The sequence below is a fragment of the Babylonia areolata genome, chromosome 20 (genome assembly GCF_041734735.1).
Source record: "Babylonia areolata isolate BAREFJ2019XMU chromosome 20, ASM4173473v1, whole genome shotgun sequence".
Classification (NCBI taxonomy): Eukaryota; Metazoa; Mollusca; class Gastropoda; order Neogastropoda; family Buccinidae; genus Babylonia; species Babylonia areolata.
This window is the reverse complement of record NC_134895.1, coordinates 41,552,291-41,576,290: the sequence shown is the minus strand read 5'-3', so window position 1 is coordinate 41,576,290 and position 24,000 is coordinate 41,552,291. Positions and strand designations below refer to the sequence as shown.

At 41.3% G+C, this 24,000-nt stretch overlaps 1 protein-coding gene across 1 annotated transcript in view; it reads right to left on the bottom strand.

Moving 5' to 3' along the window:
• The window catches only part of LOC143294612 (uncharacterized), an 84,829-nt gene that overhangs the window by 55,275 nt on the left and 5,554 nt on the right, over nt 1-24,000 (bottom strand). Inside the window, exons 3-9 of the mRNA XM_076605987.1 lie at nt 21,978-22,101; nt 18,409-18,574; nt 15,814-15,903; nt 13,849-13,982; nt 12,815-12,934; nt 9,077-9,288; nt 5,686-5,726 (exon numbers count right to left, since the gene is read on the bottom strand). Coding sequence (XP_076462102.1) covers nt 5,686-5,726; nt 9,077-9,288; nt 12,815-12,934; nt 13,849-13,982; nt 15,814-15,903; nt 18,409-18,574; nt 21,978-22,101 — 887 coding nt within the window. The remainder of the gene's footprint in view (nt 1-5,685; nt 5,727-9,076; nt 9,289-12,814; nt 12,935-13,848; nt 13,983-15,813; nt 15,904-18,408; nt 18,575-21,977; nt 22,102-24,000) is intronic.

Here is a 24,000-nt window from a genome sequence, read left to right as displayed (position 1 = left end):
ACACAAAAACAAAACAAAACAACAACTAAAAAACAACTTCAAACACTTCTTATGACTTTTCTACTGCAATCAATTCGCGACTGGTTAAGTAGTAAATAAAATAGCAAATATCTTTTTTGTTGTTGCTGGTCAATTTCATCAGCCTGTAAGTGTATTTGTTTTCCTTTCAAAGTGGATTTCTCGACAGAATTTTGCAATGCCAAGCACAACCCTTTTGTTGCCACAAGTTCTTTTACGAGCACTAAATGCATTCTGCATACACGAACTCATTTTATCATCTCGTCCGAATTACTAGCATTCAGAGCACCACTCAAGGTCTAACGGAGGGGGAGAAAATACTGTCGAGTGTGGGATTCAAACCAGTGCGCTCAGATTCTCTCGCTTCCTAGGTGGATGTCTTACCACTAGGTCAATACTCTGATGTGTGTTGTGTTGTGTTGTGTTGTGTTGTTATGTTGTGTTGTGTTGTGTCATGTTGTGTCATGTCATGCTGTGCAAATGAAACAAAAACACACAGCTTAATGCTACACTTATGAATCTCAAAAACAAAAAAACCCAAACAAAGTGACTGATATTGATCAATGCATACATCAACATGGCTCACTGTTCATGTAATTGTGTGTGTGTGTGTGTATGTGTGTGCGTGTGCATGTGTGTGCATGTGTGTGTGCATGCATGCATACATGTGTGCGCATCTGTGTGCGTGCATGTCTTTTTTTTTCTTTTCTTTTTTTAAACAATGATGTTATGAAAAAAACATTTGGCAAGGTACAGCTCAACACCATTCTCTGTGTGACCAGCACTGAACAAGTCTACATGAACACTCAGACATTCCAGATGCCACCATGTGGTAAGACTTTTCATGAAGACTGACAAAAACGTGCTAATATCCTGTGAATTCCCCCCCCCCCCCCCCCCCCCCCCCCACTATAATCAGGAAATCCGTAATGATCACACAGTGTGTAAGTCTACTGTAAAACACCAGAACCTGCACTCTACATTATTTCATGAGATTCCCAGTCTCATATATTGGAAATATAAAACAACAGCTATTACAGCACTGTTACTTGATTCACACTGACAGTTTCATATTATTTCAAGTACCTGTTCTTTGCCTGCAAGTTCATCAAAGTCTCATGTCACGCTTCATAGAAGCACCTTTCCCCCACCCCCACCACCAACCACCACCACCCCACACCCCTCCCAGCCCCTCACTCCAACCCAACCACCCACAGATCTGAACCACAGAGAGAGCTGTGAGTCTCAAAAAACAACAACAAAAAACAAAAAAAAAACTGTCCAACAATGCTGACTTTTCAGAATAAATATCGTCAATTATTAGCTATCACAGCACTGTTACTTCATTCACACTGACAGTTTCAATTATTTCAAGTACCTGTTCTTTGCCTGCAAGTTCATCAAAGTCTCATGTCACGTTTCATAGAAGCACCTCTCCCCCACCCCCCCCCACCACCACCACCACCCCACACCCCTCCCAGCCCCCCACTCCAACCCAACCACCCACAGATCTGAACCACAGAGAGAGTTGTGAGTCTCAAAAAAAACAAAAAACTGTCCAACAATGCTGAATTTTCAGAATAAATATTGTCAATTGTTTACTGGCAGTCCTAGTCTTTGGTTTCCACTTGCCGTGACTTTGCATTCATGATTTCTCTGCTCCGACACAAGAGTGATGTACAAAGTGTTTTGCTTCAGTCATGATCTGACGCATGATGTCAGCAGTGTACGCATGGCTCATGCCCTGAAGAAAAAGTGTCTGTCTGCACCGTCAAACACACAGGAATCTGGAGAGACGCAGTCTCCATGATCCTCAGCAAAAAAAAACACAACAAAACACCATTTGTCATGATGTAGCTTCATTTCCCCACTGGCAGTGCCGTACTCTGGGGTTACTTCAAACGCATCACCCACCTGCAAAACAAAAACAGACAGATATATATTCTTTAAGATTAAAAAATATATAAACATTCCACCTACATACTGTATTTCAAAAACAAACTAGGCTAAAGACACACACTCAAAACAACATAAAAAATATAAATCAGATGTTTGTTTTAAAAAGTAACACAACCAAAGACAGAAGAAGCAGTGGCTACCAGCAGCAGGTAACAGCTAAAGCACACACATGCAGCAGCACTACTAGACCTACAACAATGCAGTGACATAAACACAACCATTACATGTACCCAGTTACCCAAAAGGAAACGCTGCAACTGAACTGTGCTTGATTCTACCTTGTAAGTGTGACATTTTTTGCTGACATCGTTGTTACTCATGCCATTTGAAGATTTACACTGCTCAATCAGTATCAGTAGCTCAAGGAGGCATCACTGTGTTCAGTCAAATCCATATGCACTACACCACATCTGCCAAGCAGATGCCTGACCAACGGCGTAACCCAACGAGCTTTGTCAGGCCTTGAGAAAAAAAAAAGAATACAAAAAAGAAATAAAAATAGAAAAAAAAAATTATTTACTCTGCTCTTGCATATGAGTACCACTACCACCACACACCTAACCCCCACCTTCTCTATTCTTCCAATAATCCCTCTTTTTTTCTTAAGGATACTTATCAAAGAGGCCTAATCCCTGACTTATGCACTCTTTCAAGCATCCCATCCCAACAAGGACTTTGAATCAACGTTCAAAGATTTAGTCACTCATTCAGCAAGATTTAATAATTCACAACAGGTAAGTGGACTGGCTGAAATTCTCTCACACCAACCACTGTGGCAAAACGACAGGCAGGCTATTGTGATGAGACAGAGACAAGAGACAAACAAGGGGGCAGGGGTTAGAGGGGATGTGTGGAAATTCAGACAATGAGGAGGAGAGAACAACTACAACAACAACAAAAAGAAAACAAGAGAGGCAAGGCCTTCAAGACTCACTTGTGATACACTTAAAAAAAATCCAAGCTTTTTATGTATTGAGTATAATTTCAAAATGTAATGTTTAAGATGAGAAAGATCAGTTTAAAGCAAATTAAGTCCCCTAGCATTAATTACAGAGTAATTTCCCTTTTTTACTATCTGCACCAAAACGTTTGCAAAATAAATAAAACTTCCATGCTTAGCAAAAGAAGTTCCTGTTTGAAGAAAAAATGATAATAATGACTGCTCTTGTTGTTGGGTCAGAATATCAGATCAAAGTGCCAAGTTTAGAGAATACAAAAAACATAAATAGTAAATGCAGTTTGCATATAATTAGGCTTCATTTAAAAAAAATTTTTGTGCCCATCCCAGAGGTGCAATATTGTTTTAAACAAGATGACTGGAAAGAACTGAATTTTTCCTATTTTTATGCCTAATTTGGTGTCAACTGACAAAGTATTTGCAGAGAAAATGTCAATGTTAAAGTTTACCACATACACACACACACACACAGACAACCGAACACCAGGTTAAAACATAGACTCACTTTGTTTACACAAGTGAGTCAAAAAAGGAGAATGAATGACAACAACAAAATTCTAAATGAAAAATAAATCAAAACAACATCTGCCACTCACCCTCACAGATCCAAATCATAGTTTGGATCTTCTTCCACAGCCTGACGGTGCTGAGTGTGCACCCAAGTGTGACCGTACATGTGATAGCGCCCAGGACTGGAACTGCAAACACGCTTCTTTCACTAAACCGCTCCGTCATACACAGTTAGAGGTTTTGACTGATTGATTGACATGGATACTTATATAGCGCCTATCCTCGGTCAGAGACCAAGATCTAAGCGTTTTACAAACACGGGGTCATTTATACAACAGGCTGCCTGCCTGGGAAGAGCCGACTGATGGCTGCCATTATGTCAACCGCGGTTTCATGTGTCATTAAATCAGATTTCAGGTACGCACACATACACACTCAGACAAACATGTAACATTTAACATTTTATGTGACGGGCGCAATAGCCGAGTGGTTAAAGCGTTGGACTGTCAATCTGAGGGTCCCGGGTTCGAATCATGGTGACGGCGCCTGGCGGGTGAAGGGTGGAGATTTTTATGATCTCCCAGGTCAACATATGTGCAGACCTGCTAGTGTCTGAACCCCCTTCGTGTGTATATGCAAGCAGAAGATCAAATACGCACATTAAAGATCCTGTAATCCATGTCAGCGTTCGGTGGGTTATGGAAACAAGAACATACCCAGCATGCACACCCCCGAAAACGGAGTATGGCTGCCTAAATGGCGGGGTAAAAACGGTCATACATGTAAAAGCCCACTCATGTACATATGAGTGAACGTGGGAGTTGCAGCCCACGAACGCAGAAGAAGAAGAAGAAGAAGATTTTATGTGTTTGACCGTTTTGTTCATTTACCCCGCCATGTAGGCAGCCATACTCCGAGGTTAAAAGGTTAACGGTCCCCCTTAGCCTATTACAGCCATCAGGGCAGTGAATTAACTCACTCCAGAAGAATAGTTCTCTCCCTTGCTTTTCCCTACAGACGACCCATTTGTTAGGGTTAGGAAAAAAATCACAAAAAATACAAAACATAAAGTAACTGAATGAAACTCACTGTACTTGACCCACTGACCCCTCTCCTCACGTTGTTTGAACACCCACCCCTGTCCCTCTTCACCGCTCTCAGAAGCTGAGTCACTATCAGTAAATTCTTGCTGGTAGCTTTCTTCGCTGCAGATACTTTATTCAACGTCTTCATCATCCTCGTCGATGTCGAAACCTTCAGTTTGAAGCATTTCAATCACTTCAGCAGCGGCAAAAGCTGCTGTCATGATCTAGTTTGCTCTAAAAAGTTCCACTTGTATCGCCTGCGACGCTATTTTCGATACGTATGCAGATTAGCTTGTGTGGGGTCCTGAACTCGCTGGCTCGCTGTGGAGTGTGTTGTAACGAAATCTCGCGAAGAAACTTTCCATTTGACCCTTGACACGTTCGCAATGCCCGGTGTAGCTGCGATTGTTAAGCTACCCCATGAGGAAAACGTGGAAAATTTTTTGTCGAAACCGCTATAGCGTTCCGTCGTCCGGAACACTACCTTACGTCAGGAACGCTATAGTGTTCTATCATCCGGAGTGAGTTAATATTGCATCGCATCTGGTGATCGACCAGCACAGGTAGGTAGGGGCCCAATTCTCTCCTTCCGCTGTTTTTTCAAACCTTCCCCAACTGCAGTCAGGAAGCCATTCAGCACACGGGCAGAATGAGGAAAATCAGAGTCAAGCGCCTTTCCCAAGGACGCAATTCCATGTCAAACCAGGGCCTTGAACACTGATCACTGGTGAACACTGAGATCCGAAGTCCAGTGCCTCATTTGGCCATGGCTCCTCCTTCATAACACAGTTGGGGATAAAAAAAAAAAATTAAAAAAAAAAATCCCCCCCATTTTATTTGTTAATTTAAGCCAGTAAATTGTGTGCGGTTCATACCAGTCACAATTTAAATTGGGTCAGTATGAAATAGTGGCCCACATCTCCACAGAATTGTATTCTACCCTTCTCTTTTCCACTTGTGACAGTTACAACATCTCACTGAACAAAAAACCAAAACAAAGCAAAAGAAAATTGAATACAAAATCAAGACGGGAAAAGCCACAGAGAGACTAAAAAGCACTTGCAAAATTAATGACCACACAAATGCATGCACAAAACAAAAAAAAAAGAGAGAGAAAACGAAAAAAAAAAAAAAAAAAAAAAAAAGACCACTTACTCCTCCTCATAGGGTTGAACCACCTCAAGAGTTTCCTCCCCCTGTCAAAACACACCAACAGCATTAGCATACAGGACAACAATGCTGGAGGGAAAGTGGATGAAGAAATTACACACACACACTCACACACACACTCTCTCTCTCTCTTTCTACCCACAGATACCGATATAAAAGTGTACACAATTCTGATCTCTTTTGTCCATTGTGTAAAGAGTCGATAGAAGATGAAGTACACTTTGTTTTGAAATGCCCCGTTTTGTGTGTTCTTCATGAAAAATTTATCCCAAAGAAATATTATATATATATCCATGTTCATTTCGATTTAATCTGCTGATGGCATCAACAGATGACAGACTTATATGTAATTTGGCTCTATATTTATAGAAAGCTTTTCACTTAAGAGATATAATTATGTCATGATTAATTGCTATAGCTCTGGTGACATACACTGTTGTTATCGCCCCTCGTTCATATGGGGCTTTGGCCTTAATGAATAAACCATCTGAATCTGAATCTGAATCTCTCTCTTTCTCTCTCTCTCACTTACTCACACAATTTGATTCATTATGTAATATTTTTTGTTAGTGGCCCACTCCTTTGTTATGGGTCGGAGGCCAAACAAAATAAACCATTGTCTTGTCTTGTCTTGTCACTCACACACACACACACACACACACACACTCATACACAGGGATGAAATTAAAGATTTCTGTTTCAGTCTGACATCACAACCTTACTTCCACAACCATGTGTAAAACTGCAGGACGTTGCCACTTTCCCAAACTTAACCTTCAATCGGATTTAACGCTCTGGTCTGAACAATTTCATGTTCAAACACACACATGCACACGCACACACACACTTTTTTTTCTCTCTCTCTCTCTCTTTTTTATTTTATTTTTTCAGATGGCTTGATGTAAAAAAGCAGTTGTTGCTTATTCAACTACCATCTTGAAATAAAAATTTTGACTTTGAAATAAAAATTTTGACTATGACTTTGACTTTCACACACACACACACACAGACACACACACTTACAAATATATATATATATATATATACACACACAAATGTACATGCAAACACACACATACACACACACACACATGCACACATTCAAACACACTCACACATACAAATACACACAAATGCTTATAGAAAAAAATACAAAGCAACAAAGACATCAAACCGAAGAAGAGGAACAGCAGAAGTTAGGCAAGAGACTTGACAAACACATTCAGACATGCTCTGGCCATTTTCTTGGCAACACTGCGTTTGCCTACACCCGTGAATTTTTTCAAAAAATCGTCTCTCCTTTACTGTCTTTCCTCCTACCCCTTTATTTTCCGTTAACTTTTCTAACTCCTGATACCGCAAAATCACATGGCTGGATAGAAATTATTTGATGATCAAAATTCTTACCTCGTCTGTTCAGAATAGTAAGTAGTACAGACACACAGAGAACCGCTCTTCCTTGACTCTTCTTCTTCTTCTTCTTCTGCATTCACTCATATGCACACAAGTGGGTTTTTCCCACGTTTTCGGGGGTCTGTATGCTGGGTATGTTCTTGTTTCCATAACCCACCGAACGTTGACATGGATTACAGGATCTTTAATGTGCGTATTTGATCTTCTGCTTGCATATACACACGAAGGGGGTTAAGGCACTAGCAGGTCTGCACATATGTTGACCTGGGAGATCGTAAAAATCTCCACCCTTTACCCACCAGGCGCCGTCACCGTGATTCGAACCCGGGACCCTCAGATTGACAGTCCAACGCTTTAACCACTCGGCTATTGTGCCCGTCTTCCTTGACTCATTCTACCATGGTTACTTCCACTGTGAACCTGGTATGAGCATTCTCATAACCTATACACTAATTTAATTTCGTTTATTTTTGCCATTCTAAACTGAGCTGTTTACGGATTCCAGAAGCTCTGTTTGACCGATTTAATCAACAGTTCTCCATGGATTTTCGCCATTTTAGTCAACAGTGGAGTGATGGCCTAGAGGTAACGCGTCCGCCTAGGAAGCAAGAGAATCTGAGCGCGCTGGTTCGAATCAGGGCTCAGCCGCCGATATTTTCTCCCCCTCCACTAGACCTTGAGTGGTGGTCTGGACGCTAGTCATTCGGATGAGACGATAAACCGAGGTCCTGTGTGCAGCACGCACTTAGCGCACATAAAAGAACCCACGGCAACAAAAGGGTTGTTCCTGGCAAAATTCTGTAGAAAAATCCACGTCAATAGGAAAAACAAATAAAACTGCACGCAGGAAAAATACAAAAAAAAAAAAAGGGTGGCGCTGTAGTATAGTGACGCGCTTTCCCTGGGGAGAGCAGCCCGAATTTCACACAGATAAATCTGTTGTGATAAAAAGAAATACAAAATACAAAAATACAAAACAAAAACAACCCCACTTCTACTACAGTGGTCTCATGTAGTGTTGGTCCAGGGGAGTTGTAGCAGGCATGTGGCTGAGGCATGGAATGAGTTAATTTCTCATGTAACTTCCCCATCTGAAAAACTGACTTCAACTGGTGGTGTGCGTCCATCGAGATCGATGATGACCATCGTTGTCATCCAGCTGGGGGATGGGGGGGAGGGTGGTGGTGGGGGGGGGGATGCTCATGAATCTATCTGTGAGTGCGCAGATGGCTGAATAGTCCAATCTGCGCACGAAATGTTCGCTGACAGTTGGGGCAGACAAAGACAGGCATATCATTGTCAGGGAGCTTGTTTGCCCGTGACTTTCTGGCCTGCCTCTTCTGAACAGCTGCAGCAGTCCTGTTGGCCTCGCACAACTTGGCACCTTTGTGCACAGCAGCGCGCCATTTGTCACGGTCCACTGCAGATCCCAACTAATATGTGCAAGAAACACAATGGATAACTAGAAAAGCAACAGCAAAAATTCAGGTATGATAGTTACCTTGCCAGTCCTGCGTTCGTGCCAGGACTGACTTAGTGACGACCTTTGACTAGCTAGATTACTCAGATGAGCAGCTGAGAAAGTCTCATTTTTTTCTTCTTTCCATAAAAAGATAAATCGCTCATCCTGATGTTAAACACGTTAAGTAATTTTGCCCATGCACTGCTGTCTACAACACCAAAGTCTGCAAACATGTCGGTTTTCACCATGGATTTTGATAATCTACTTATTCATTTTATCAGAGGATATTTCTTGACCAAAATGCACTTTCCTTTCCACAAATTAAAAGGTTAGGGGTTTCATTTCTCAGGTTCACCAAAAGACACATTCTGTCCCCCAGACATACACACAAAAGTATGCATGTATGTATGCTTCAGCATGCAGACGTATACATGAGTTGCCTCAGATAATTCCTCCCCACCCTCCACATCCCCACAGCTCTGTCATTATTACAGGACCAACCTGGGTGATTGGGGGCGGTGGTGGGGGTGGCCTCTGTTTGACAATGACTTTGGCTGGTGGGGGCGGTGCCGTGTTCTGGTTCCGGAGCTGTATTTCCAGGAGCATGCGATCCATCATGGAGTCCTGCCGCATGCGCTCCATCTGCATCTGCAGCTCGTGCATTTTGCGCACGTGGTCACGCCGCATGCGTCGGAGTTCGTGTTCCAGGTCGTCTGTCAGGGGATAAAGAGAAAATTAAATCATTAGTATTTACATCGTTATCGTCAACAGAGACAGCTTACCTGTCTGCAGATAAAGACAGAAATATATCACTATATTTACATCATTAGCACAGATGAGTGCAACAGTCAAGTGGTTAACTCACTCCGGACGATGGAACGCTATAGCGTTCCTGATGTAAGGTAGCCGGAACGCTATAGTGGTTTGAACAATTAAAATTTTTTCCACGTTTATGAGATTCCATAACAACACACTCCACAGTGAGCCAGCGAGTTCAGGACCCCACACGACAAGCTAATCTGCATACATATCAAAAATGGCGTCGCAGGTGATACAAGAGGAAATTTTTGGAGCAAACTAGATCACGACAGCGGCTTTTACCGCTGCTGAAGTGATTGAAATGCTTCAAACTGAAGTATTTTGACATCAACGAGGATGATGAAGACGTTGAATAAAGTATCTGCAGTGAAGAAAGCTACCAGTAAGAAGTTACTGATAGTGACTCAGTTTCTGAGAGCAGTGAAGAGGGAGGTGTGTGGGCGTTCGCACGACGTGCGGAGAGGGGTCAGTGGGTCAAGTACAGTGAGTTTCATTCAGTTACTTTATGTTTAGTATTTTTTTGTGATTGGGTCCTCTGTAGGGAAAAGCAAGGGAGAAAACTATTCGTCCGGAGTGAGTTAAAGAGCTGGACTTTCAAACTGAAGGTCCTGGGTATTAATCCCGGTCACAGTGCCTGGTGGGTTAAAGGCTGATATTTTTCCAGTCTCCCAGGTAAACGCATGCACGGACCCACCATGTGTATATGCATGCAGAAAATCAAATGCATAATCCATCCATGTGGAGTGATGGCCTAGAGGTAACGCGTCCGCCTAGGAAGAGATAACCTGAGCACACTGGTTCGAATCATGGCTCAGCCGCCAATATTTTCTCCCCCTCCACTAGACCTTGAGTGGTGGTCTGGATGCTAGTCATTCGGATGAGACGATAAACCGAAGTCCCGTCTGCAGCATGCACTTAGTACACGTAAAAGAACCCACGGCAACAAAAGGGTTGTTCCTGGCAAAATTCTGTAGAAAAATCCACTTCGATAGGAAAAACAAACAAAACTGCATGCAGGAAAAAATACCAAAAAAATGGGTGGCGCTGTAGTGTAGCGACAATATATACAATACAGGGTTCCCAGGTGGTGGGCATGAAGCCAAAAAAGGACCTTTAAAGGACTTTATAAGGACCTCAAATCAGTTTAAAAGGACCTTTGCCGACATGACTTTACAGTACACCCCAATCTATTTGACATGCAGAACAGCAGACACTTACCTCTCATAAACGGAAGAACAGCTAATCCCATTTGACTGTCGTATTTAGTCTTTGCAATTCACGTCACTGTAGGCTAGGCCTAAGCAGCAGGCGTGACTCACAGCCACTGTACCACGCTTCGCGTCTGCCACCGAGCAGAAAGCGCACTACTGTTAGGGCCTAGGCCTATAGGCTGTATCCTCCTACAGTAAGTACTGAGTTTCAGACGATCACGTCGGCATCTTTCAACGCGCTTTGCAACTTGCGGTTTTGGTGTCGAAGGTGTTTCAGTTTCGTTCTCAAGTCTCTTTCTCTTCATAAAACAGGACTTAACAGTACCTTTCAAAAATTAAAAGGACCTCCTGATGAGTTAAAAGGACCAACTTGCTGAATCAAAGCACTTAAAAGGCCTTTTGACCAAAATCCAATTCCTAAGGACTTAAAAGGACTTGAAAGGACCCTACGAACCTTGCAATATAATACAATGTCAGTGTTCAGTGTGCTATGGAAACAAGAATAAACCCAGTATGCACATCCCTGAATACAGAAAAAAATATGGATGTCTGCATGGTGGGGTAAAAACGGTCACACATGTAAAAGTCCACTCACGATTTTGTATATGATTTATTTATTTATTTATTTGAATTCTTTTAATTTTCTTATTTATCAAATTTTTTTTTCAATTGATTTTTTTGCTGTTTTTTGTATGTTTGTTTGTATTACGAGTGAAACAGTACTTGTCAATGTGTATATTAAGTGACTGAACGAATGAGCCTACTTCTTGTTTTTGACATCACTCTTTTTGTATTTATTGGATGTGTGTAGATGGTGAACGTGTGTAATGTTTCAATACTCCCACGGGGCACACGAAATAAACTCCTTGCCTTGCCTTGAACATGGGAATTTCAAACCACAAACTCAGTGGTGGAAAGAAGAAACATTATTTAACAGAGATCCAGTTCATTCAGTTGTTTCTGATTATACTCCTGTCGAGTACTGTTTTTAATGTTCATACTCATTACATCCGGTCACAAATGCGTACTTCCAACATATCAAGCCACTCTCTGTGTTTGCACGGAAGAGAACTGAGGGGTGGGGGTGGGGGTGGAGGTGGAGGCAGAGAAGAGGCTACAGATGTGTGTGGGTGTGGCATCATTATGTGTGTGGGATTCTTCTTCTTCTTCTTCTTCTTCTGCGTTCACTCGTATGCACATGAGTGGGCTTTTACGTGTATGACTGTTTTTACCCCGCCATGTAGGCAGCCATACTCGGTTTTCGGGGGTGTGCATGCTGGGTATGTTCTTGTTTCCATAACCCACCGAACGCTGACATGGATTACAGGATCTTTAACGTGCATATTTGATCTTCTGCTTGCATATACACACGAAGGGGGTTCAGGCACTAGCAGGTCTGCACATATGTTGACCTGGGAGAACGTAAAAATCTCCACCCTTTACCCACCAGGCGCCGTCAGCGTGATTCGAACCCAGGACCCTCAGATTGACAGTCCAACGCTTTAACCACTCGGCTATTGTGCCCGTCTGTGTGGGATTCAAACTTTCTGGTTTGCTTGTGTGTCTCTTAATGTCTGGCTATTTCTGTTTGTCGGCGGTGTCTAACATAACACTGCCATATCACCTGAGCATCTAACTGCAAAATGTGAATCGTTCACTATTATCAACTAGACTTTTTGTAAAAGTTGTGTTTTAGATTAAAATTTTCTACATTGTTATTTCACCTTTTTGTTTTTATAAATGTTGAAAGTCTGTAAATGTTTCTAAATGTTTGAACAAAAGCAAATGAATGACACACCTAAACTTTCATAAACTAAAATACATATTTATATGTTAATATTCTTAACAAAATCTAAAATCATAATATGAAGTTAGCACTTACAGACACATGTACCCATCAATGAGCGCATGTGTGCACATGCACACTGACACACACACATACATACACACACATTAACACACACACACACTGCACTTTGCCATTCACACACATCTACACACACACACACACACACACATACACACACACATGCCACACTTTCCCATTCACACACATCCACACACACACACACACATACACACACACACACATGCCACACTTTCACATTCACACACACACACACACACACACACACACCACACTTTCCCATTCACACACACACACACACACACACACACACAACCTACATACATCAGAAAGCTGCCATACCTTCACGGCTGTCTTTGCTACGCTTGTTCAAAATCCTCTGCTCCTGAAGCTGAATCAGCTGTTCCAGAAGTCGTTTATTTTCCAGTTCCACGGATACCAGCTCTGATGAGTCTTCCTTTTCTGCAGCAACATTTTGGATTTGCACCCATCATAAAATTCTCCGTTTAACACTGGCAAATCAAAACTGTATGCATATTCATTAGTTATTAACTCACTCAGTACGGCCAGTCCTCTCTTCTCCTCTACACAGACCCCTCGGATGTCCAGTGGGTGTCTGAACGACCCAACCCTTAGTTTCCATCATCAGAACTGTGGTATTCTTTGTCAACATTCACCTCTTCAGTATAAGAGCGTTCCGCTTGCAATATTTTGATGATGGTAATTGGGATGAAACGCTGTTAACGTCGTCTCTTTCGCCGTACGTATGGAGAGAGTTAAACTTCGTTTTTTAACATAACACTGATAATCAAAATCATGCATTCAACACTGCTGATCAAAACTGTATATTTGACATGATTCATCAAACTGTGTATTCAAAATAGTACTGGCAATCAAAATTGTGTATTTATCATAATGCTAATAATAATTTAAAAAAAACACATGTATTCAACTCTGGTAATCAAAATTGTGTTCAACATTATGCTGGAAATCAAAATAATGTTTTTTTGGAATTCATTGACAGCAATGAAGAAATGTAGAATTAACTTGCAATGCACAAGAGGCACTTTTGTTCTACAGGTTTAGGTTAGTATGTATTTTACATTGAGTTGTCACTACATGATCACCGTATTGTGTACTTTTAACCTCTTTCTAGGGGCCGGAGGCCTGGAAATTCAAGTTTTTGTTTTTGTTCTCTCTCTCTCTCTCTCTCTCTCTCGCTCTGTCTCTCTCTCTATATATATATACCTTCAACAATAGCTATGGGAAAAAATTAATAACAATAAAAAAAAATTTTAAATACATAAAATACCCTCCCTCAACAACCCTACTCCCCCATAAAATCTTTGGGCCATCAGTAAACACCCCCCCCTCACCTTTTGGCTGCCTGGGGGGGGGCGTGTTCCTCAGTCCTTCCTCCAGGGCCTGGGCTTCGGCCAGCATCTGCTGCAGCTGGGCCAGGATCTCTGGATCACTGCCCCCGTTCTGCAGGTAGGCCTGCTTCACCGCCCTGCAAAACATCGTCACCAACCGCTCTTATAGTCAGTCACCTGTACCCCCGAAAACGGGAGTATGGCTGCCTACATGGTGTGGGGGGTAAAAACGCGTCATACACGTAAAAAGCCCACTCGTGTTCTTGTTCTTGCTGCTTATAGTTATAGTCCAGCCGACTGCACAGGGCTACATCAGGACTGTCAAACCATACAAATGCTCAGCTGCGTCAACACAAACCTGTCACATTTACAAAAACACTAAGACAAACCCACAAAAGACAGTTCATGACACAGTATCCCACCAACCATTCAGCTTATGGCAAATAAGACAAGGCCATACTGCGGAGGAAGTGGGGCTGGATCGGACACACCCTCAGGAAGCCAGCGTCCAGCATCACACACCAAGCCCTGACCTGGAACCCACAGGGAAAGAGGAAGAGAGGCCGGCCTCGCAACAGCTGGAGGCAAGACACCGAGGCAGAGCTGAAGCAGCAAGGGACCAACCGGACTGGAATGGCCAGAACAGCCCAGAACAGAGTGCAATGGCGAGGGGTCGTCGATGACCTATGCTCCACCAGGAGCGATGGGCAAAATGAATGAATGAATGAATGCTGAGGACACTAGCCAATCTGCTTAATTTATCATCCCCAGATTATGCCCACTTGTGTACATACCAGTGAACAATGTGGGAGTCGCAGCCCAGGAATGAAGAAGAAGAAGAAAAGAAGATAGTCACCTGTCAGCAGGACTCGAAACACCCACCCACCCGCATCGACTGTCCGGAACAACTAAAATCAACTAAACCTTCTCTGGCTGACAAGTATAAATGCTTGTGTTGTGTTGCGTTGCGTTGTGTGTGTGTGTGTGTGTGTGTGTGTGTGTGTGTGTGTGTGTGAGTGTGTGTGTGTATGCATGCGTGCGTGTGTGTGTAAGATCTTCAGTTTAACGTCTATTTATTCATTAGAAGTGTTATTAGATGGAAAGAAGGGAGGTAGTGGGTGAAAGAGAGGGAACGCTTGTGAACATTAGTGCAGGAAAATGTTACTGTATGTTTTAGATGAAATGAAAATAAGTCTATTATAAGAAATAAAAAGTTTATAAAGAGATGGTGGAGTGTAATAATTGAGGTGTTATAGGAGGGAAATTAGGTGTATGCATATCAACAAGTATTAGCTTATAACATCAACAAGTATTAACTTACAACGATACTATTATAAATAACGACATTAATGAATATGTGTGTGTGTGTGTGTGTGTGTGTACGTGCATGCATATGCAAGTGCTTATAAGCATATGTATGCATGTATGTGTGTCTGAGAGATTGTGACTCAACATGTGATCATTTTCTCTCTCCTCCACAGACTGACTTTAAAGACCAAAATCTTTTTGTTGTTGTTGGTGTTGTTGACAGGCGCAATAGCCGAGTGGTTAAAGCTTTGGACTTTCAATCTGAGGGTCCTGGGTTCGAATCACGCTGACGGCGCCTGGTGGGTAAAGGGTGGAGATTTTTACGATCTCCCAGGTCAACACATGTGCAGACCTGCTAGTGCCTGAACCCCCTTCGTGTGTATATGCAAGCACAAGATCAAATGCGCACGTTAAAGATCCTGTAATCCATGTCAGCGTTCAGTGGGTCATGGAAACAAGAACATACCCAGCATGCACACCCCCAAAAGCGGAGTATGGCTGCCTACATGGCGGGGTAAAAACAGTCATACACATAAAAAAGCCCACTCGTGTGCATACGAGTGAATGTGGGGGTTGCAGCCCACGAACGAAGAAGAAGTTGGTGTTGTTGTTTTGTTGTTTGTTTTTGTTTGTTTGTTTTTAAAGACACAATCCACTTACTTAATTTCTTCCACCAGGGAATCACCATGATACACTGGATAAGTGAAGGTTTTGCTCTCAGGTCTGTTGGCTTCAGGCTGCTCAGCAGTTCTGAAAAAAAATCACACAGAAGATAAAAGCAGAAATGTCACAATTGAGGGTTCATCTGGCTTCTACAGGAAAAAAAAACAAAACAAAAAAACAAACATAAAACATTTGAAATAAAAAAAGCAGGGGAAAATGTTCACACACACACACAAACAAAACAAAAACAAAAAAAAACAAAGAATATAAACTGATCTCCTAATCTATGCCTGGTAACTCACTGAGAAAAAAAGTTTACCTGGATTCTGTACCTAAATATTTGCAAGAAAGAAAGCACAATATGAACAAAACAGGACCCCCGAAAGCGGAGTATGGATGCCTACATGGCGGGGTAAAAATGGTCATACACGTAAAAAGCCCACTCGCGTATATACGAGTGAACGTGGGAGTTGAAGCCCACGAACGCAGAAGAAGAAGAAGAAGAACAAAACAGGAAGAAAGAAGAACAACAATAAAACGAAAAAACAAACTTGTTTCTATTAAAAAAAAAACCAACAACGATAGCACGAAAGAAAACAGAGCACGTGTGAAAGGCAGCAGGGTAACAAATACTCTGACAAACATGATACTACACAACACAACACATCACAGAACAATACACTACACATTACACTCAGACAAAATGACTCAACACAGCATAGCATACTTGTCATAACTCAGATAGTGCTGTTGTCCCAGGCCCATGGCAATGTGAGTGTGTGTGATGGGAGAGTGGAGAGAATGGGGGTGGGATGGTGGTGATGTGGTTCGAAAGGGAGAAGGACTGTCAATTTTTACCCCTTTTACCTTTTCTATCCAAAATTTTAATTTACAATTTTTACAAAATATATGGCATGCAGATTACAATTATGTTCCGTTTTACATGTATGTATTTTAAGTGAAAATTGCTGTTATCTCAGCCGTTTAATCATGTGTGTGTGTGTGTGTATGTGTGTGTTAAAGTGAGTGTTGGAGTGTAACAGTTGTAGTATTGAAAGTATGTTACTTTGTGAGTTTTATGCATTGTGTTTTTATAATATTAAAGATTCTGTTTTATGTTTCTACTACTTTTTATATGCTTTCTTGTTTCACTTTAGGTACAGGATTGTAAAGCGCTTAGAGCTTGCTTATGCTTGTATTATAGCGCTATATAAAAATAAAATATTATTATTATTATTATTATTATATTAATATTATAGCACAGTACATTACACAATTCATTCATTCATTCTGCCCATTGCTCCTGGTGGAGCATAGGCCATCGACGACCCCTCGCCATCACACTCTTTATCTGAGTATTGTGCACACATTACAAATCATACAACACAACACAGCGAAGAACCCTGCACTACTGCTCAGACAAGATGACATGAATCAACACATCACTGCACATTACAGCACAGCACAGCACATCAGTATCAGTGTCAGTTACTCAAGGAGGTGCCACTGCGTTCGGACAAATCCATATACGCTATGTACACCACATCTGCCAGGCAGATGCCTGACCAGCATCGTAACCCAACGCGCTTAGTCAGGCTTTGAGAAACAAAAAATAAAAAAATAAAAAATAATTCAACAAATAAAGAAGTAAATAAATATTTAAATATGCAACAACAACAAAAAAAAAAAAAGAAGAAGAAATAAAAAAGCAAAAAAAGACAGCACATCATACAATACTCAGACAAGACGACACGACAATACACATCATTGCACATTATACAACACAATATTCAGACAAGATGAGACATCACAACACAGCACACAACACAATACTCATGACAAGCTGACACAACACATTACATCACAGCACAGTACATTGCACAATACTCAGACAAAATGACACATCACAACACATCACAGTATAGCACAGAACAGTGCACTGCATAACACACAGACAAGATGATACAACACATCACAACACAGCACAGCACAGCACACTACACAACACTCGGAAAAGGCGACATAACACAACACCAGACAACACAGCACAGCACAGTACAGCACAGCTCACTACACAACACTCAGATAAGATGACATGACACAAGACAACACAACACAACACAGCACAGCACAGCACAGCACAGCACAGCACAACACGCTACACAACACTCGGAAAAGGCGACATAACACAAGACAACACAGCACAGCACAGTACAGCACAGCACACTACACAACACTCAGATAAGATGACACGACACAAGACAACACAACACTACACAACACTCAGACAAGATGACACGACACAAGACAACACAACACTACACAACACTCAGACAAGATGACACGACACAACACAACACTACACAACACTCAGACAAGATGACACGACACAAGACAACACAACACTCAGACAAGATGACACGACACAAGACAACACAACACTACACAACACTCAGACAAGATGACACGACACAACACAACACAAGACAACACAATACACAACACAACACCAAGACAATACAACACAACACAACACAACACAACACGGAACAGCACAGAATGCCACACGAGGATCCAAAACAGGCATCCTACACAACTGGGCGGCGGGCTTCAGCCAGCTGCCTGCGCAGTTCCTCCAGGGTCCTCCGGCTCTTCTCCTCCTCCTCCCTCAGCTCCTGCAACAGCTCCTCTGACGACTCGTTGTCTTTGTCTTTGTCAGGCTGACGTTTCCCAAGCGCCTCCAGCTGCTTCCGGATTTCTGCCCAGGAGAAGAAATACAGCGTTCGCCGGTCATTATCTGCAATGTCAGACAGGGTGAACAGCTGAGCGGTTAACTCTTTCACTGTCACAGGCGACTTTTGCTGACTAGACAGTGCATCGTGCCATGGGCGACTTTTGCTGACATCGAGGGGTTATGTTTAAAGGACCATAGGAGCAACATGCTCTCCCTTATGACTCTGTTCAGTCCCTGTTTCAGCGAAACAGCTTGTAGTGAGAAAACACATACAGTGCACACGCACGCACGCACGCACGCACACACGCACGCACGCACACACACACACACATTCCACTTGCACTCACACATATATGCATCCTTTCCCAACCAAACACACACACACACACACACACACACACACACACACACACACAACCAGCAATGCAAACTCCTTCACTGGTCAAAATGAATAGTCCTACAACAATATGTACTGCTCCTAGAAAAACCCTTGTTCCTGTCATGGAACTCACCTGATTGAATCTTTTTTTTTCCTGCTCTTGGTTCTGAACACAGTGACACTACGCATGAGCAATCCACTGATGATATCTTCCCACCTCTCCCCAACCAGCTGACAAACAGTGTCATAACTTTGCAGTCAAACATTTACTCCGGTAATGTAATGTTCAGGCATGAACATCAATGTGTTGCAATTTCCTTTCACACTCACACACATGTATATTGCACAAACGTGTAAACATACTGGTGCACACGGATACACATTCAAACACAAAGATGAATCATGCAAATTAAGTCACAGGCACACAGCAGAAAAACAACGGGTGATATTAGGAATTTCAAAACTGTTTGGGCTTCCACGCGCAATGAGAAGGGGCAAGGGAGATGGAGGAGGGTTAAGAAGGAAGAGAAAATCGAACACTGTCCATAATGTGTGGTGACCGACAGTTAAACACAACAGCAAAACATGCATGCGTCCATATCATCAGCACCGCTGGTGATCAACATGATCAACAGATTTCAAACTCACCACCATCACAAAAACAAAGGTTTCAATAAACTGGAGTAAATGTCAACCTTATCAACTTCACACAACCACAGGTTTAATTCAAACGAACATGTTAAATACATATCATGCTCAAATAAGCAATGAAACTTTCGTTCACACAAAGCGCAAGTTTTAAAAATTAATGAGCATGGTGCAAATTCCAGGCTTTACAAATTCACAAGATGATTAGTTTAATCAATGCAGCAAACTCTGAATGTAGCTTGAATAATACCTTGAATGATTACAACTTTTTCCCTGCAACACAACACAACAACTGTTCAACCAGTTGGGTTTGTTTTTTTTAAGATTTTTTTTTTTTAATTTAACAAAAAACTGGCATCCAACAGGCAAAAAGTCACACTGTGCATACACCACACACCACAAAATTCAATGGCTATCATTTTCTTGCATCAGGTTTGCATACCTTTCTTTCCTGTCAATCTGTAAGTGGCACATAAAAAAAAAACCAGGAGAAAAAAAGACATGAGAAAAAAATACTATCTTATTGAGTTATTCATACACAACCTTAAATCACTCTTCAAGATATAACAAATAAGTGATTAACCCTCTCTCAGCCTCCAACCAACAGAAGTATGGATAAATGAATGGAAAATACAGGCAGGAAAGTGGGAGATGATGGTGTGTATGCATGTGAGTATGAGGAAATCATTAACAAAAAATCCAGTCAAGATGCCAGGGCAATTAAAAAAAAAATCCATGCGTTTCTAGACATAGAGACACGCACCTTCTGTAGTGAACATTCTTTCTCTTCCGCTGTATGTGCTAAACTAGGGAGCACAAAACCCTTCTTTCATATCATTAACTTTAGCTAAATAATTAACACATTTATGACTTCACAAATCCTTGATAAACTATCAACAAGCTTTTCCATTGAAAGCTTTGTGTTTGAAGTATGCTTCAATACTACTTTAACTATTTTTTTTTCAAAACATAATGAACATTGTAATCAAGAAAATGTGTGAGTGAATTTACAGTCCTGCCAGTAACCTACACACTGACAAAAATTCTATGATTTGCCAAAAATAATCAAAGAAACTGGAAGGTAGTTTCCAATCATGACTGCTGATGGTGTAAAAGAGTTGCAATATCAAATGTGAGAAAGATCTGTTTCATACATAAAATTCCACAAACAACACGCAACCGATACAAAACACTGCATTAACAATTATTATTATTTTCATCATTATTACTATCATTATTATTAAAAATGCAGGTGATATAAAAATCCTATTCAACATCATGCAGTGCACATGGTATACAACTGGAGGGCAATATTTCATTCATAAAGACATCAATTTACTGGGACCGAAGTCTCTAAACTTAATCTAAAAGTTCACACAAAATCTATGCTATCAGCCATCTGCAGCAAACCTTTGGCATAATCCTATCATCAACTACTGCTTTCACCTCATGACTATCTGTTCTTGAATCAGCATTAATTTCTTCAATTCAGCTCTGTCCAAGCACGAACATTAACTGGCTTGACACACAGTATGAACTTGAATATGAAGTACACACACACACACACACACACACAGACAAGGTTCAATCCCTGTATCAGCACTAAGTGGGATAAGGATGGAGATTTTTCTGACTCTCCCGGTGCAACAAATGTGCAGTCTCGCTAGCATATTAATCCCCTCAATTTGCATACACATGCAAACATATAAAATATGCCCATTATAGCTCCCATAATCTGTGTCAGTGTTCAAAGGGCTGTAGAAACGTTCACATACCCAGCATGCACCACCCCAAAAATGAAGTATGGCTGCCTTTACATATGGCTGGGTAAAAATGATAATACATGGAAAAGCCCTTTCACTGATGTAAATGAACATGCGAGCTGCAGCCCACTTATTCAGACTGGAAGAAAAGGATCTACACAAAAAATACTCTTATACACACACACACACACACATACACTCACTCATTTTGTTCTTCTCTCTCTCTCTCTCTCCTTCTCTATCTCTCTCTTTGTTCTTTTCTTCCTGAATTAAGTTAATGATGTAAGAATGTCACATTGCATGTCGTAATTGTTTCAATATCATATGTATATTCACTGCTATTTACGCTCATATTATTACTGTTGTTGTTGTTGTTGCTGTTGCTTTCGATAGAATTTTTGTGTGTTTCTTATAATTGTTTATTTCTATATTATCCTTTCCTGACCCCCAATTCCCCATTTCTTCCCCCCCCTTCCCCTTTTTTTTTTAATTTTCTTCTCTTTTTTTTTTCTTCTGAGGGCAGGATGTAAAAAAAAGCTGTATCAGCTTATTCTTTTACCCTCAATAAAGATCATTTTGACTTGACTGGACTAGACTTGACTTGATCTGACTCTCTCCCTCTCTTTCTGTCACTAACCTTCTCTTTGCTGCTCCAGTTCTTTGTTTTGGTTTTTGAGAAACTCCATCTGTTTCCCATGAAGCTCAGCCAGCTGCTGCACTCTGGTGTCCTTGGCGGCATCGTAGCGGGGCTTTTCCTCCTGCTGTTGTCACATGTGTCATCCATTGTTTTTAATTATTATGTTTCCTGCAAGCACTAGCTACCCATAACACATACATGTACATGCATGGAAACTTACTCACACACAAATTCACATACACAGAGAAACAAGTTAAAAGAAAGATGCATTTCACTTTTTTTTTCTTTTTTTTTTTTTAACTTTTTTTTTTAACATCAATACGGGCACCTTTGACAAAAGAAAATGTTGTGAATTGGAAGGACATAAATACATTTAACCCAGACATGACTGATCTTCCTTGCATGACAAGATATCTGTTCTCTCTTTTCTTTTCTTTTTTTGTTGTTGTGTGTTTGTATATATGTATAACTCTGTGTGTGTGTGTGTGTGTGTGTGTGTGTGTGTGTGTGTGTGTGTGTCTGTGCCTGTGTGTATGCATGTATGTAAAGGCAGATGGATGCATTCACATGCATCAGTGTCTCTTTTCATTATGATTTCTGAAGGATTCATTAAGATGGTTTATGAAGGATTCACTAAGATTTGAAATTAAGCGAGGTTCAGTGTCCACAGAAGTATTAGATCTTGAGAAAATGAACAGTTATGGAAGTTTAAAACACACCCAAACCAATAACCAAGACAGGCTGATAACATACAGTACCTTTGTGAAAAAAGTAAGAAGTATACATCATTCTTGTACACCTTCTAGAAGTGCACAATTGAAACAATGAGCATCACTGGGGCATTCAAAAATTAAATAAAAAAATTAATTAAATCATTCATAATCATCTGCAAACTCACATTCTCTGGGATATCTTTAAAAAGAAAAAAAAAAATTAAATCAAGAAGCAAAGCATTCAATAATGGCACTTATGTATATGATTCTTGCAGTGAAAAAAACACAACCCATCAACACAAGAGAGAGATGTTTGTTTAACCTTCACCGTACTTTGTGGGTCTGACAGACCCATTTTTGCCTTAAAAAATGCCTTTAAAATATATTTGGTGTCCGATTAATTTGAAATTTCATGACTTTTGTTGTCACAACATATGCATCATTTTAGTAAATTAATGTACACTTTAACTGATTAGTTAATCAGTTACGTAATTGTGAAAATTTTTACCTGCATTCCTACGTTGTGGGTCTTACAGACCCATACTCCCCAAAGAAGAGAAAACACTAAGTACCCTTATTCGTAATTCGTGGGTCTCTCAGACCCATACTCGCAAAAGAAGGGAACAAACCAATAATCCCTTTGTACTACGTGGAACGAAGTGATTGTGCGTACATGACTGATGACACATGGGCTACCTCACTGCTTCTGTAGTTGGCTGGCACATCGCATCCGGCTCTCACGGAGAACACAACAGTACAGCAGGCTACCGGTGTCATTGCCTCAGGCAAGTCATATTTTGATGATTATCAAGTTTATTAATTGCCATCAAGTTAGCTTGCCATCTGTTCGATACTTTAGGTCGATTCCAACATCGCCATCTCTGAAGGCATCAGTAAGCATTGCAGAGAACATGAGGCTGAACAGCGTTGGAGCCAGGACGCAGCCTTGCTTGACACCATTTGTGACAGCAAAAGGAGCAGATGTTTCGCCATTGTCCTGGACTCGAGCCTGCATGCCTGCATGGAATTGGCTGACCAAGGAAATAAATTTCCGAGGGCATCCGTACTTTTTTTTTGTTTTTGTTTTTTTGTTTTGCTGCCCCATCATCTGCGCCGTTTCAGTGGCATTACTCCCACGCCGCTCATTTAGATTCCCCCATACACGGCCACACCCGGGTTTGTCCGTCGCAGTCCCAGCGTCGGCAGTCCACAGGGAACCATCGATGTTAGGTCGCTTGGAGGCCACACACCAGAGGAGACCCTGCACTGCTGCTGAGTCACTTCAGTGGTGTTCAGTGGTGCCTGTTCTG